The sequence below is a fragment of the Bacillus rossius genome, chromosome 10, assembly GCF_032445375.1.
Source record: "Bacillus rossius redtenbacheri isolate Brsri chromosome 10, Brsri_v3, whole genome shotgun sequence".
NCBI lineage: Eukaryota > Metazoa > Arthropoda > Insecta > Phasmatodea > Bacillidae > Bacillus > Bacillus rossius.
The window spans coordinates 35,527,910-35,544,955 of record NC_086337.1 but is presented as its reverse complement, the minus strand read 5'-3'; the positions used below and the strand labels follow the sequence as shown (position 1 = coordinate 35,544,955).

Sequence of the window (17,046 nt, the reverse complement as noted above, 5' to 3'; positions counted from 1 at the left end):
TAGGGGGAAAATATCACACGTTGCCAGTGTAAGGAAACACAAAGCAAAAACTAGGAAATGGCATTACATTAACACAAAGTCACACACACGTTCACTTGCAGATTCATGCAGTATGCAAGCCGCGAAGTGATCATGTTGAATATGTGGTATGAAGATTCTTTATCAAAGCTTTATTTTTGTTACCATAATTTAATAAAAAAATAACTAACCACTAAACATAAATAAAATTCTGTACATTTTCAAGTAGATTCCTTTGGAAACAAGTTGCCAAGAAATAGTTTGTAATATGTACTACAAGAAATATATTATAAATTTGTAAATTTATGGTTATTTTCACATATGTGGTTTTCTAGATAATATTGATTATTTATTATGATTATTGGCGCACAATTTTGTATTTTTATTTGATGTTTTACTAAAGCATAAGTTTTTTAAACTATGGAATAAATACGTTCCTTTGATGATTCAAACAATCTGGAATTTCGTTTTAATTTAGTTTTTTTTGGACATACGTCATTGCAGTGCAGTATGACAAACAAATGCATATGGAAAATATAATTGAATATTCAACAATTGTGCTTTATTTTGTTTTATCATGCTTATTAATCGTGAAAAGCTATTCAGGGAGGGGTTTACAAATAACGAGACACCTGAAAAATTCGCGGATTCATTTCGTGATAGGCTAGAATCAAAATACGTTTGCCTTTTTACTGCATCAGTGATTGGGCCACAGTTTATCTGGATGACACTCTGCCAATGAGAAACTTTCAACAAAAATAGTATCGAATCACAAGCGTCCCAGTTGTGTCGCGAGTCAGTAGCCAATGAGCAAAAGTAATTTTCCCGCGTACATAGAGGATCATGGGAGTCTATCCTACAGGTCATTGAAATAACGAATTTTTTTCCAGTCTCTACAAATAACTTTTAACTGTTGGAGGTATTGGGGCAAGCGTAAATGCTTATACTTACTGCGAACACTTGTTTCGTAGGCCTACAGTGATACAGACACGTATATGTGTGCAGAGGCGTAGCCAGGGGGGGGGGTTAGGGGTACAACCCCCCCCCCCCCCCCCTTAGCACCAAATATTTAATTAAATTCTTATTCATCACTCAAACAAATTTCATATTGATATTAATAAAAATTTTACCATTACCATAATTTAAATTTAAGTTCCGAAAACTGCTAAATTAGCACTATTTTACACATTAAAATCCAAATTTTCCCGGGGGAGGACCCCCCGGAACCACCCCTTTAATACAGGCGGGGGGAGGGGCATGCTTCTTAACACCCCCCATACACAAATCCTGGCTACGCCACTGGATGTGTGATACTTGTGCAGCGCCAAGTGGGAACTGAGCGCGGGCGTGTGTACCCTTGCAGCTTCGACGTGCGCGGACGCAACTTCGGCAAGGCGAAGCTGTGGTCGTCGCCGGCGGCGTTCGGCCAGCGCGCCTACTTCCGCACCGCGTCCACCCCGGCTCAGCTTCTGGTGGACGACTTGAGGCTGGGCGACGAGGGCGTCTACCGCTGCCGCGTCGACTTCCGCAACTCGCCCACGCGCAACCTCAACGTCAACCTGACCGTCATCGGTGAGTCGGCTGTCGACCTTTCTCCTGCCACCCCGGGCACTTTACCTACTGCAACACCGGCCATCAGCCTTTCTCTCGCCACTCTCGTCACCCCGAGCACTTTACCTACTGCAACACCGGCCATCAGCCTTTCTCTCGCCACTCTCGTCACCCCGAGCACTTTACCTACTGCAACACCGGCCATCAGCCTTTCTCTCGCCACTCTCGTCACCCCGGGCACTTTACCTACTGCAACACCGGCCATCAGCCTTTCTCTCGCCACTCTCGTCACCCCGGACACTTTACCTACTGCAACACCGGCCATCAGCCTTTCTCTCGCCACTCTCGTCACCCCGAGCACTTTACCTACTGCAACACCGGCCATCAGCCTTTCTCTCGCCACTCTCGTCACCCCGGGCACTTTACCTACTGCAACACCGGCCATCAGCCTTTCTCTCGCCACTCTCGTCACCCCGGACACTTTACCTACTGCAACACCGGCCATCAGCCTTTCTCCTGCCACTCTCGTCACCCCGGACACTTTACCTACTGCAACACCGGCCATCAGCCTTTCTCTCGCCACTCTCGTCACCCCGGGCACTTTACCTACTGCAACACCGGCCATCAGCCTTTCTCTCGCCACTCTCGTCACCCCGGGCACTTTACCTACTGCAACACCGGCCATCAGCCTTTCTCTCGCCACTCTCGTCACCCCGAGCACTTTACCTACTGCAACACCGGCCATCAGCCTTTCTCTCGCCACTCTCGTCACCCCGGGCACTTTACCTACTGCAACACCGGCCATCAGCCTTTCTCCTGCCACTCTCGTCACCCCGGACACTTTACCTACTGCAACACCGGCCATCAGCCTTTCTCTCGCCACTCTCGTCACCCCGGGCACTTTACCTACTGCAACACCGGCCATCAGCCTTTCTCTCGCCACTCTCGTCACCCCGGGCACTTTACCTACTGCAACACCGGCCATCAGCCTTTCTCCTGCCTCTCTCGTCACCCCGAGCACTTTACCCACTGCAACACCATTTCGGCACGTTTCTCCTATCACCCCGAACATTTTACCTACTACAACACCGTGTCGGCGAGTCGACATGCACGTTTCTCCTATCACTCTTTACGTACCGAGTCACCCTGAACATTTTACCTATTACAACACCATCTGGGCATGTCGACATGCACGTTTCTCCTATAGCTCTACCGTTTTTTGTGAATGTGCTCCTGGTGTGTGTCGACACTTAGAGCATAGCTATAAACCGTTATCGGTGAATCACCCTGCGCATTTCTCCGATCACTTCAATTATCTTCTATGAGTCACCTCGTAACTTACATCTTTCTCTGCACACTATCACCGATGAGCAACCCTGCGCATTTATCTTCTTTGTGTCACCCCGCACATTTTACCTTTTATGCCACCATCATCGGTTAATCATCCTCCTGCACCTTTCTTTCTTGGAGTCACGATTATTTATGGACGGCGCACAGTGGGAGATTTGCCCGAAAACGTGGTCAAAATGCAAATGCGAACTTAAAATCTCGACCAAACTGGCGATGTGGTAGTAATGTTAGATCATCCCTGCATGGGAAACCGGATATGGCAATGAGAAATTCTCATATCCTGAGGTTTCACGGCAGTTGACAAGTGAGAGTCGAGTGCGTTGGGCGGACCTAACTATGTTGAAGATAATTCCATGCTGTACTAAAGTGAATGTCGCGGCCGTAAAAATTGATATTTTTGAGTTCTGAAAAATTCATGCAATTCCTGGAGTTATGGCGTCTATATCGCTGCCTTATGTTGTTATATATAAAGCTGTAATGTTTTTTTGTTTTATTTTCTAAAGCTACTTTGTGAACATAATGAAAATTTAGTTTTATCATATTACATCGAGGCTTTTAGTTGGGTATGCCACATCATGCACCTTTCTTTCGAAATAGAGCGTTTAGTTTATTGTTTTAGTAATACGAATTTACAATAACTAGCTGCTAATATGTGCTACCCTTTGTGTACGATATTTTTTCCTTCATTGCTGCACTGGTGGCGACTCCCTGAGGCTATGACGGGTCTAAGCCGACCCATCATTGTCGACAATGTGCATAGCCCGTCTAATACCACATGCCTTTTTTCTTATTCATTAATAAGCTTCACTAATTGTCAGTTCATTCTCGACATCGTCATCGAGGTCTGTTAAAGTCTGGAGAAGTTTACTAGTGGTGGTCTAGCCTTTCAGAAATCTTTGATGAAAACCACATGTAGTGTTGGTATAGTGCGATTTTTTATTGATACGGAATTTTTTACTACTGGTAAGAAACAAATCTAAAGTCCTTCAAAGTTGTTCACTAAGAAGGACAATGGTTTTGGATTTTCCAGCTGTAAAATAACCATATAATGATGGGTGGGTACACACAAACCCATAAGGAATTTATTAAGTTTATGTCTTGTGTTGTTTTACAATTCAATGATTGTTATCTAATGAGATGAAGAAACTTCCTAAATTAGTTTATGAGACTGTATGGAATGATGGGATGGAATAAATGGCAACAATTGAGAAATTTGAGCGAAATTAAACAGCCTAGGTCTTCAGTGCCAGTGACTGTGATTTGGGTAGAATCGAAGCATGAATGGAATACAACAGTGAAATGGGAAGCACTCCGAGAAAACTAGCTCTTCTAGGGCCAAGTCAGTTACATTTCCCCCCTTAAGAAATTCCGGATCGACCATAACCAAGAATGAATCCCGCGAATAAGACATTATTCCTAAGGGTCTACTGTTGCGAACGCAAATGAGCACTGAACAAAGAACTTGTAAACGGATTCACAAAAAACAGCACAATGTAATGAACAATTTTCGACATCTTAATTATGGTAGAATTTTGTTGACTATTTCTTTGGTATTTTCTTTTTTCACTATAACAGAATGGCATAATAATATCAGTGCATTTTATTACACTATTGTAATTATATTCAACAAAATGGTATTAATAATTTGTGAACATTATGTTATTAATATTCCAAATTGTTTTTAATCTATGTTACTCTATTCATACAGAAAATAATCCAAGAAAGGACTCCATTACTGCAAACCAATTTCCCTCTTTCCCCGATCTGAACCTTTTTTTTACCCGCCCAATGATTTTAATAAGTGCCATTGCATTGCAGTCATGCAACATTTTCATTTTAGGATCAGGAGAAGAATAACTGGCCTATTCTAGAAGGGAGCTATTCTTGATGCTGAAGGGCTTCTTAACTTCAGATATAAGAACTTGTCTGGAACACCTACAGAAAGTGTTGTCCGAGAAACGGGGTTGCATTATAACAATACCTGCGAGTGCAAAGGACTGCTTTGTCCACTTTTTTTCTAAGCTAAACACTAAATGGAAAGAATCTTCAAGAAACATTGACTATTTTCTGAATAAAAATCAAGCATGGCTCAGCAAGAACATTTGTATTCCGGTAAGTAATCCCAGTTCTGGAGAGTCGGCAAAGAAACGTGGATGCCCTTCCGTGGAATTTTGTTCAAGTAATGAACGAACGAAACGAAGGAGAACAGAGCAACTACGTAAAAATGTAGACATGTCGATGTTGTCTTATGCCACTCAGATGAGCCTTCGTTCGTTTGGTAATATAGTTGCTGCCAACATAGTAAAAGACATAACCACAACTACACCAACAAGAGCTTCGAAATATCGGAAGCGTTATATAGTATGCAAGTCGAGAAGACAATATCTGCAGATGAGGCTTTGTCTACAATGGTTGAAGCTAAATTGAGTAGGCATCAATACAGTGTAATTAGATCAACAGCGCGAAAACACAACTGCAAATTGTATCCCAGTTATGAAGCAGTAAGGGAAGCGAAATCGAGGTGTTGTGCACCGCGTACGAGTATCATAGTTACTGAGAAAAGTGCAGAAGTAAAGTTTCAAAGTCTGTTAGATCACACCTGTCAACGTATTTTACTAGTCCAAGAATAAGTGATACAAAGTTTACATCCCGACGATGTGCGTGCATTAAGTTTAATTTGTAAATGGGAATGTGGTGGGAGCTCGGGACACAGTGAGTACAAGCAAAGATTCAACAACGATTCTGATTCAGATGCAAATGTGTTCTTAACGTCTTTTGTACCATTGCAACTTGTTTCTTCTGAACTGAAATCTCGGGACGAAATTGTCATATGGAAGAATCCGAGGCCTTCATCTCCCAGGTTTTGTAGGCCAATCAGACTGCAGTTTCTCCATGAAAACACTGAATACATTGTAAGAGAAAAAAACTATATCGAGCAGCAAATTGAATCACTTGTTCCACTGACTGTAACAATAAATGGGAATGAAATATATGTTACATACAAAATGTTATTTACCATGATGAGCAATTTTCAATAAAATTACAAACATTTAATATGCATATTATAGACTACAAATTAAATGCATTTTTTGTTAATTTAGTCTCTATAAGATGAACGGCCATTAACTAATTGATTTTAACATTAAATTCGTAATCAGCGACCTCGAAAACCCCTATTATGAAGTTTGTATGACATAACATTGGTTTTTGTATTTTTGACCACGTTTTCGGGCAAATCTCCCACTGTGCGGCGTGAGGTGTTGCATTAATAAGGCTTTGGATTTCCAATAGCTTTGTACTAAACGTGTGACATATTCCATAAATTTATTTTCGTATTTTATGTGTAACAAAAATAATTACATTATCAAACACCTATTTATGAGTTTGTATTGTTGGTGTTGTTGACTAACTTTAAAATCATAATTTAGGCATTAAGTTTCCGATTGATACTATAAATTATTTAAGTTAGTCGCTGTACTTGTCTCAAAAATCTTTTCTAGTATTAAAAAATTATAACGCATATTAAGGATGCTCGGAATTTTATAAAACGCAATTCAGAGGAGAGTTAAAGTCAAAAGGAATATAACAAATAATAAAGCCTAAAAAAATCCAGTGCCAAGTGAATGCGAGAGCTACGGAAGCCTCAAAAAGGAAATTAAAAAAAAAGACCCAAAGCTATTACGTAGTGGTCCCATCGGGCATACAGCGGCCAGCTGCAGTCCAGACGTCTACGGATCATGTGCAGGTGTCGCTGGAAGGCAATACATAAAACAGTGATGGTGTTTAATTATTAATACGAAACACACGAACTGCGCCTTTATCTGTTTTCCCCGCCAACCCCCGGTCTTTACGAATTGACCAACTCGAGCACGGCTCAAAGTCTTGTCGGCTGTGTCGAGGGCTTGCCGGCGACTTGTTAATCGCGAAAACGCCCGTTAATTAAGGGCGTGTTGCGGCTCCGAAACCTTCCCCCCCTTTTCCGAGACAAAGGAGCCCGGGGCCTCGCCTTTCCACAGGAACTACTACCCCCCCTACCCCCTCCTCCTGACTAGACCGCACCGCGGGGTGCCGCCGGCAACACGACAGTTAATTGGCTGGCAGGCGCTATCGGCGCGCAGCGCACAAAGACCTGGGGGTGCGCCGGATCCACCCCTCACCCCTCGGGTCACCACCAGACCTCACCCCAGAGGCAGCCGTCTGCCGCCTGCTCGAGCCACTGTTCGCTGGCTGGTCTTCTCGTCAGTCACTCAAGTCAACTCGGCATATATCTCTACTCACGGTCTGTGTCGGGACACAATGGCACATTTCTGGTCAAGATTTCATATTTACAGTAATTACAGATTAACTTGCAGACTTTTCCCAATTGTTTAACGTTCACGAAATTAATATATATATATAAATATATATAGCGCATACTTTTTGTGCATAATTAGCTGCCAAAGTTACTTTTTTTTTTTTTTTAACGTTTTTGGATTGTACAAATAAGGATAATTTAATCTATTGCAGAACTGAAACTATTTTAGGTTTTAATTGCAATGCCACTGGCTACTTCAAGAAAAGGTTTGAATTTAATTTCAGAAAATATTCCTGGCATTTCAAAATTCTCAAATTTGTTACGATTTTGACAGCCAAGACACATGAAAAGAGTTTTTGAATTTTTGATGAATATTTCGTGTATATTAAATTTAATTGCTTGTTATATTCATAACGTTTGAATGGTCGCCTTAGGTGCCCTACAACTAGCGTGTGTGTGTGTATGTATATATGTATATATATGTATATATATATAAACTAAGGGAGGATATTAACTTTTCGCAATGCGTGGTTTGAAACTTCAAATAAGGGTTTCATCCCTTCATGCAGGGGTGTTTTTAATTGATTGCGTTAAAACGTTTATCCCAGATTACTAAGTGTGTTAGCCCTTATTACTGGTACAGCACAATAACCAGCAATTAGTGAATTTAATTGGCAATCATGCAGGAAAATTTTCCTGAAAAAAAAGAGCATTGCTTACAATTGTCCATAAATGTAACAGTGCCTGATTAAAAATGTAATAAATTAAACTTTTAAAATATCGTCGAACCTAACAAGCACGAATTTGGAGAGTAGGGAGGGACATATGGTTATGTGGTCTTGTAGTTTTTGGAGTAATAACTTTAAATCAGAAACGTTGCACATTATTTAGAGTCATTTCTACAATGACTAATCTTATTTGTTATGTGTGTTTCTGTGTAAGCCATATCCCTGAAAGCTTACAATTAATTAAAGGATGTTTTGAAAATTTGTGATTATACTCCCTCATAAATATATGTACAGACACTCGACACTATATTATTTATGGGATTTTTTATTCGATATCGTTTTTCACTGTGGTTGCCACACAATGAATCTGGTTTATGCTCTTCTAGCTTCAATTTTAAAGAGAAATTATTCATGAAGTTTTAATTGAAGTCCAAATCATATTAGTTTCCAATGCTAATTGACTCCAGATACTAATCCTAGCCAATCAGAAATATCCTTTCGTGTGTAGTTGGATTCGTGGGTGTAAGCCACATACTATCACTCGTTAAATGTAGCCGCTGTTTTCTTGTGAAGGGTACTACATCAAACATTTTTTACGAAGGGCCGTGAAATAATTGATATCAGGCAAGCAGTTAAAATGATCGTTTTTGTGACATCCATATTCTACCCACATAGGTTATCTATGGCGATAATTAATGATATTCAAAGCACTAAATTTGTGAAGTGGCCACAGGATGAACGTTTATCAAATGCCCTTTGACAAGAACACAGTAAGTTTGAAATTTCCGTAATATTTTATCGATTTCAATTTTTTTTCACATCATGTCTTCACAGCCATTTTGATCTATTATTAACTTATTTGTCGAATTCCTTCAAAAATTTTGGTTTTGTAAAATTTTATTTCATACGCCGATAAGGATATATAAAAAAACAGTTTAGCAGAAAAAATATGTACATATACATTTTTATTTTTAACATCTACAAAAAGAATGGAATCAAATACTGTTGACTAATTAATTATACATATGGTTTTTTAGAATTAAATATATGTTGGTGAAATAAAACGTGTTCTCAGTAGTTCCTTGCTCGGAATTCTAAAACGTACATTGAAAAAAAAAAAAAAAAAAAATTTTTTTTTTAAACTTTTTAGTTACTAAGACCTGCTACATCTATGCAGTAGTTAGATGTTTTCTATTTGTGTAGGATGTCCTACAACTCAACGCATGATGTTGAAGAGCTCTGATGTGTATTTATGAGAATGTTGGCCACAGATAACGCCGTAGGGGTGGAAACCGCGACGACATTTAGGTCCTCGTGGCAAGATAATTCTGCAGTGGCTTTCTATTGCCTTTTTCAGTATGGAGGTTGAGGGACAACACAATATCCAATCCCGAATCCGAGAAGGAAAATATTTCAAAAGTGGAAAAATCCCCCCGGATCTGGCTGGCAATCGAACTTGCCGGGGGGGTGGGGGGAGGGGCTTTTGACACATCATTCAGAACCTTTAACCACATTTTAAAATTTTATATTTATTAGTTTTGTTAAATTTAATGTTGTTTATGTGTATTTCAATGAATTCTAGGTTGTTTGGTTATGAATTGTTAATGGCAGTTTGACAGTTTCGCTGACTTAAGAAAATTTTTTTTGTCACCTCTTTGGACAAATACTTATTGACGCCCGTGCCATACCCGAGACTCGAACCCAGAACCAAAAGACGGCGGCATCCGACTAGGCCGCAGAGATCGGCTGACAATGAGACAAAAAACAAGGTTTATTTGTAATGTGTCGCTGGAAGTCTCGCGTAAAAAAATTGTGATACCTCGTTCAGTTCAAAATATTGGTCTCCAGTCACATCCAGACATCTTCCCTGGTGAAGGGGTGTAGCGGGTTTCCAGGCCAACTAAGTAACTATTTTTGTGAGCCGTTTGGTCGTTCTCTTTGCGTGTTTTGGAAGCACCGAGTCCTGAACAATCAAATGTAAACTTTCCTGAAATGTAAATACTCCCACTGCTTCGTAATCATCGTCAATTCTCCCAGCGGCAGCCGTGTTCCTTTCTAATGAAATCAATATAAATCTACTAATTATTAAACTGCTTGGTGTTAAATATCTGTCCATTATAAAAGAAAAAAGTACACTGGAAAAGGCTATTAAAGTAATTTGGAACACAAATTATGAAACTTGAGTATGTTTGGCTGCTTGTTAGGCTAATATCCCGACATAACTCATTAACTACTAAGCTGTTGTTGATAAAACGTTTTTATTTACTACCATTATTAGATAGTTATATTATTCGGTTATATGTATAATTACATAGTATGTTTGATTTTTTTTTCATTCTTATCCGTTAGGGGTGAAAATGGCATCTATATTGTTGTGCAATTAATAAACATATCTCCGAAGCTTATTTAGCATAATATTCTGAGCATAAACAATAAAAATACCAAAATTAATAACTCCGTATTTTATGTTGGAAAACTATGCCTCTAAGGGGCGTTAAAAGACAGTCTTTATAGAAAAAAATAATATCTCACATTTAAAGAAATGACTAGGAAAGATAATTAGAATAAAAAAGAATATAATGCTATGTACTGATTTTTTCATTTTCAAATTTCGATATTCATGGGTATTCAAAAGATGATTGTGATGTTAAATGTTTAAAAAATTCTATCTCCGAAGCAAATCTAGCGGGATGTAAAAAAAAAAAAAAAACAGGGCAAGAAAAACCTACATAATGCGTCACGCGACAACTATTTAACGTTCAAACCTAGGTCATCGCCTGATTCCCACGGAGCGTTTGAACGTCACTGCGCGTCCTTCGAGCCAGTGCAAGCAGTCCCCTGAAATTATCTTTGAGAGATTTGTGCAATGGGAGTGCATGACTTGTTGTAAGCTTTTGGACATACGCCTGTTTTGGAAAACAGAAACCATTGTGTTTGTTTCGTCTTTTCGTTTTGTCGTGTTTTTGTCTCGTTTCAACTGTTGTGCTGAATTTTTTTGTTGGGTTTAATATTTTTGTGCTGTCATCATTTGTGGTTTTTTTTCGTTATCTTAGTCCATTTTTATTTGTTTTTCTTTGTTTGTTGACCATATTCCTGTTTTGGAATATTAGGTGGTGTTTGCTATATCCTGTCGACAACAGAAATTTTTTGCTTGATTGGTGTTTTTGTCTTTTGGGGTTTTTTGTAGTTTTCCTCTACAGACATACATGTGCTTAGCAATGGTGTATGTCCAAAAGCTTACATCAAGTCAGTCCCCTGAAGCCCGCCAAATTCAAATTCGCCCGCCACTGTTCGCTTCGCAGGCGCCGACGTGAATGCTGCAGTACTTAAGAGATGCAAAGACCCGAAGGGCTGCCACTGTTGTACGCTACAATCTGCTGTCACGAGTCTCGGTGGTGTTCAGTTCGTCACCGGGCCAGGCCAGTCACACACGCCATTGGCTGGATCAGTGGGGTGGGGGGATACTGGTACAGCACCCCTGCATACCGGGTGGAATGCCATTTTTTTTGACAAATAATTTTTATCCAAGCACTGCCCATCTTGTTAAAATTCATTAAACAGTCGATTTAATAAAGTTTTCCTTTGTCTTTTTTGGTTCACGCCATCCGACCCAGATGTTCAGAACCGTGATTACACTTTTACGTTCCATGCGACATCAAATTTGGGGTTTGGCAGAGAAAATTCTCTTCAGTTTTTTTTTTTAGATCCACTGTCCGAAATCGAACAAAAACGCAAGAGTGTTTCTTAAAATTCATCCGTTAGCGTAAATACGTCCTGAATCAGTGACCCGCGGCCGGGTGAGCTGAATGCCGTGGTACCGAAACGCTAATCCCAGGAGATCCGAGACACGACTAATGGGGAAGCCGTGGACAAAAGGGTTGTGGCGCCGCGACCTCTCGGCGCAGCCTCCAGAGGATTTTCACAACCAATTAATTTACGAGTGTTTATTAACGTTTGCTGGTCGTTCTATTGCCCCCTCCGCCCTTCACCCCTGCCTCATTCTCCCTAGCGGCCCAGCAAACTCTAACGACGACGGGCGCGCGCGCGTTTCTCAGAGTTTAATTAGTGGGTTTAACGATCCCCCTCCTACTCTTCAAACCCCTCTTCAATCCCCATTTGGCGTGGCTCTGAGCAACAGGAGTTAAGACTGCGAGCTATCGCGATAAACAAATACAATTAAATCAACGGTCGTTTTGATAATAATTTTTCCAGTTTTATGCGCTTCGGTTTTTTTTTGACGTCACAACGTCTAATAAATCGATGAACGCCGGCTGCACGCACGAAAAAGTGTCCCGTTAAGCACATTGTCCCGTTACGCTGTGTCCCGTTACGCTCATTGTACGCTTGCGCCGCATCTATCTCTCTTCCACTCGATTGGAACAACCATCGATTTGACTTTTTCGAGGCACATTAAACTTGAAACAACTCCCATTCTTTTCCTGCTTTTCCTATCATCGTCCTATCCTTAACAGAATACCACAGATTGGAAGAAGTTAAATAGCAGACATGTATAAAAGTTATAGTTAGAATAATCTCTTCGTTAAAGTAATAAAAATATTAGAATTAATCTATGCAAATAAAAGTAAATTTATCAATTAAATTGTAGATTTCATTTCACTCCTTCTTTGTATCCATACAAAATAGTGATAATTCAATAAAAATGATTCAATTTTATTCATAAAAGTAAGCAATCATTTCATCAATTTTTTGTTATGACGTCACGTAATTATCGTCCGTATACCCACTTTACAGACAACCATTTTTTTATTATTAATAACCAGCCGATGCATGTACCATTGCTTTGCCACCGCAGTCTACACGTAGAAAACACCTACAGTTAATGGCCACACCTCGGAAAAAAAACCTACGATGCAATCTGGGGATGGCCACGTGTTGGACGCCCAAATGCAAGTGGCTTAAATGTAGGGTTTTGCATTGCGGAAAGAGTTTTTAAACGACCATTTCAATGAGACGGAGATACCAATTCGTTCTTTCTAACCATTATCAAACTTAATCAAAAACCATTACCGCAATTCTTTTGGGCGGAAAAAATATGGCGATGGCGATGTCACAGCATGCAATCTCCTGACAATCCGTAACTCCATGGATGTTATGTCCAATGTCATGGACACGCAGAAGGAATCAACAATGCATTAGCCCGTTACCATGGATAAAAATAAAGTTCTAAATTGCAATAACAAAATTTATTTTATTTACTAGCTAATGCTTGGCATGCATTTCTATGCCTCTTTCGATTTTTTTTTGTAATTTGTTAGAAGTAGTTACACAAACAATGCATCTGTCTATCTCACTTTTAACGTCCCTCTTTAAATCCCTCTGTATTTTGCTACGTTTATACCGCTCTATCAATATATCTCTTTCTCTCTCTAAATCTATCTATCTTAATCTGTATATCTATCTATATCTGTATATCTATCTATATATTCTGTTTATCTATTTATATATGTTTATATATCTCTATATATGTTTATCTCTCTATATATGTTTATCTCTCTATATATGTTTATCTCTCTCTCTATATGTTGATCTCTCTGTATATGTTTATCTCTCTATGTTTATCTCTCTATATATGTTTGTCTCTCTATATATGCTTATCTCTCTATATCTTTATATCTCACTATATAGCACTGTATGTCTCTATACCTCTCTATATCTATTTATATATTTCCAAAATAAGACTAACCCACAAACATTCATATGTCTATAGATTTACCTATCTATATTATTTATATTTTTACTTGTCACAGGTGTGACAAGTTTGTATTCGAATGTACCATTATGTAAAAATGTCAAAGGAATCGTCAAAGAACTTTCGGGGATTTAAGATTTTGAAAGAACGAACATTTTTATTTTTATTTTTATAGGTTGTTCTATAATATTAGCGCGCCACCTATTGTAGGTTGATGGTAATATGTAAAACACTTTCGCAAAAGTGCCAACAAAAACTGAACAAAGTTTCAACTCAGTCGGATGAATGATGTGCGAACGCATATAATACGAACACACGAACATTAATAAATTTTATACATTAGATTTCGGACCACAAAAAAATATTCGAAGGGTTCTTTGTAGTTCAAGACAAATAAATGTTCGTAGGAACTACGCATGCTGCAAAGTTGTACCGCCGACAACGGAGTTAAGTCATTCAGAAGAAATAAGTGCGTGTCTGCTGAAGACCTAACATTTCTTTAAAAGGTTCTGCTAACGCTCCAGGACAAAACTTTCGAGTTCATGTCAGAGTAAGTAAATTTATTAATGTACGAAGATATCCTACACTTTAAAGAACATGTCAGCAGATAATAATTGGTAACAAGCTATCTACGTAAATTTGAGGCGAACCTCTATGAGGGCGTGCATATGCTTCAGCTCAAACGAATTTTTAATTATGACAGGAAATTAGTTTTTTTCACGTATTAAAAGCTTTTTGGCCCCAAGATGGCGCGGTTGTGATTTATCTTGACCATGATGTGTCTTGGAGGTGTTTTTTTGCACCCTTCAGATTTCGGTTTGAAGTCCAGGAGACGGGAATATCCTCCCGTTTTAGGCAACTTGTCCCTCTAGGGGGCTGCCAGTTGAGGTTCGGCAAGGAGTTGAATTGTCGCCGGAGGCAGAGAGAAAAAAGTGTGAGGAGGGAGATAAAAAAAAATATATATATATAAGGGAGGCGAGGTAGTGCAATTCGAGGTGTGACATCTGTCAGCGGCAGAAGCTCTTAACGCACCGCCTTCGCCGCTGGCGAGGACTGAAAAATAATCTCTGCCGCCGCCTCTTTTTTTTTTTTTTGGTCCTTCATCTTGTTCTCCCCTCCTCCGACTCCTGCTTCGCTCCAGAGTCCTGCCTCTTCGCCCTGGAGTTTTCCAGCGCCGTCCGCGGCAATCGCCCAAGCGCTGCAAGTCTCCCATCGAGGGCACCGGCGGACCACTCAGTTGTGTTGGGAGAACTCTTCTTTCGAGAGGACGAGCCGGGAGATATCCCGGATCCACCAGCCTCTCAGACAAGCTTCTCTTGTTCTCTTCCACGACTTGTTTATTTATAAAAATTGGTCTTTAACCAAGGCGAAAAAAGGCAGGATTTTTTTTTTCGGGGCGTCCAACCAATATGGCTCGAGGGAATCCTCTATTTCACAGACGAGAGAGCCGCACCCGAAGTTCACGCTAGCTTTTTTTTCCCCCGTTCTATCTCATTGTATAAACCGGTGTGGCATTAAATTTTGCGGTCGATTAGGATAGGTTAGCTACATTATAAATACTTTAAAACATTGTGGATGGTTGGTTATATTAGGTAAGTATAGCTACATTAAAAATACCTGTAAAATCGTTTTATGGTTGCTTAGCAAATAACTTTTTAATATGTAGCTATCCAGGGCTAGGAAACCGTTTGCAATATTTCACAGTATCTTTAATGTAGCTAACCTAACCAAATCAACCGCCCACAATGTTTTAAAGTATTTATAATGTAGCTAACCTAACCTAATTGACCATTAGTTATCATGAGTTAAAATTAAAAAAAAAAATACCCGAAGATGCATGGTCGGGAGTTTGGCTCTCTCGTCTGTGAAGAGAAGGCTTCCCTATGGTTCGACGCCCACATGACACGTGTCTTCTGCCCCCTGTCCTTCCCCTTAGATAGTCCAGCCCTCCCTCACTCCACCAAGGAATCCTCTAACACACCCGCTTCCCGGAGCATCACCCGTCCGTGATCTCTGAACGTGTAGTGATGGTCGTGGGTTCGTTACCACCATCCTTTCTTTGACGTGACAACGTCTAATAAATCGATGAACGCCGGTTGCACGCACGAAGAAGTGTCCCGTTACGCACATGGTTCCGTTACGCTGTGTTCCGTTACGCTGTCAGCGAGTGCAGTAATAATAGGTTATGTTACAATTGACTAAAAAATTATGCTGATTCACATAATTGATGATAGATATTTGATTACAGTTTATTTATATGAAAACGTGTTCATAATTATATTTAAACTTTATAGCTGAACGCCAGTTATTAAAATTAATTACATGTCATCTACACGTGAACTGTTTCGTCGACTGTTTATAAAGTGAAGTGAAAATTAATGTGGTTTTCATTGCTTATTACAACAATAATTTCGGCAATAAAGGTTAATTATTCTTGCATTTTAAAAATCTGATTACTAGTATAATTTCAAGTATTTATTATTTTATTATTAAAATAAAAATGATTCAATTTTATTCATAAAAGTATGCAATCATTTCATCAATGTTTTGTTATGACGTTTTCACGTTAAACTATCGTCCGTAAACCGACTTTACAGACAACCAATTTTTGAGCATGACTCATGTCAACGAGCACCGAGTTAGTACCCAAGGGAATGGACGACCAATTAGCCTAATCTTGGGAGATTCGTGATCACGTAAAGCCCTACCTACACCCCCACCCTTGTCAAAGACAAAAAAAATTAACCTATTACGTATGCAACACCGAAATCTATGCGTGTCTTATTTACATACACGGCTATCAAAAATCAGCAGTTTTGCTATCGTGCTCTAATCGGCGCTCATTAGGGAGCCAATCAGTGAGCGTTACTTCACGGAATGAGCAAAGGCAGCTTTTTTTTCTAATGAGTGAAAGTTAATGCAATCAGTTGAAGTCAACACAAGGGTTAATATCGACGCATTAGGTTCATGGTTGTTGGTGAATTTGTACAAAAAATTCGGATTCTATCCGTGGTTTGGTTTGTTGGATATTGACTTTACGTATACTTGCTCCCCTTGCAAATGTGATAAAAAAAAGTGAAGATACAGGCGGAAATTTATGATACATTATATTTTCCTTGTTTCTGTAAAAATTGAAATTAAATATTGTTACGAACGCAAGAGACTAGACCGCGATGCCAATTTCGGAGCTGGCTGGCGGCCACGCTCGGCCACGTGCGACCCGCTGACGTAAGGCACGCCACGCGCGCCTGGCCGGATTACAAGGGTCGTCGCTACCCCCGTCCCCTCGTCCCCTCGTCCCCTCGTCCCCGCCTCCCGCCTCGGCGCCGTTATCTATCGCTGAGCGGCCTTGGGAATTCCGCAAGCCGCCGCGCGGAGTGGCGATAATAGACGCC

At 39.9% G+C, this 17,046-nt stretch overlaps 1 protein-coding gene across 2 annotated transcripts in view; it reads left to right on the top strand.

Annotated features, from left to right (window-relative positions):
- Nucleotides 1-17,046, top strand: part of LOC134535946 (nephrin-like) — a 325,160-nt gene that overhangs the window by 206,311 nt on the left and 101,803 nt on the right. For both annotated transcript variants that reach the window (XM_063375364.1, XM_063375362.1), the window contains exon 3: nucleotides 1,382-1,590. In XM_063375364.1, the coding sequence (XP_063231434.1) occupies nucleotides 1,382-1,590 (209 nt within the window). The remainder of the gene's footprint in view (nucleotides 1-1,381; nucleotides 1,591-17,046) is intronic.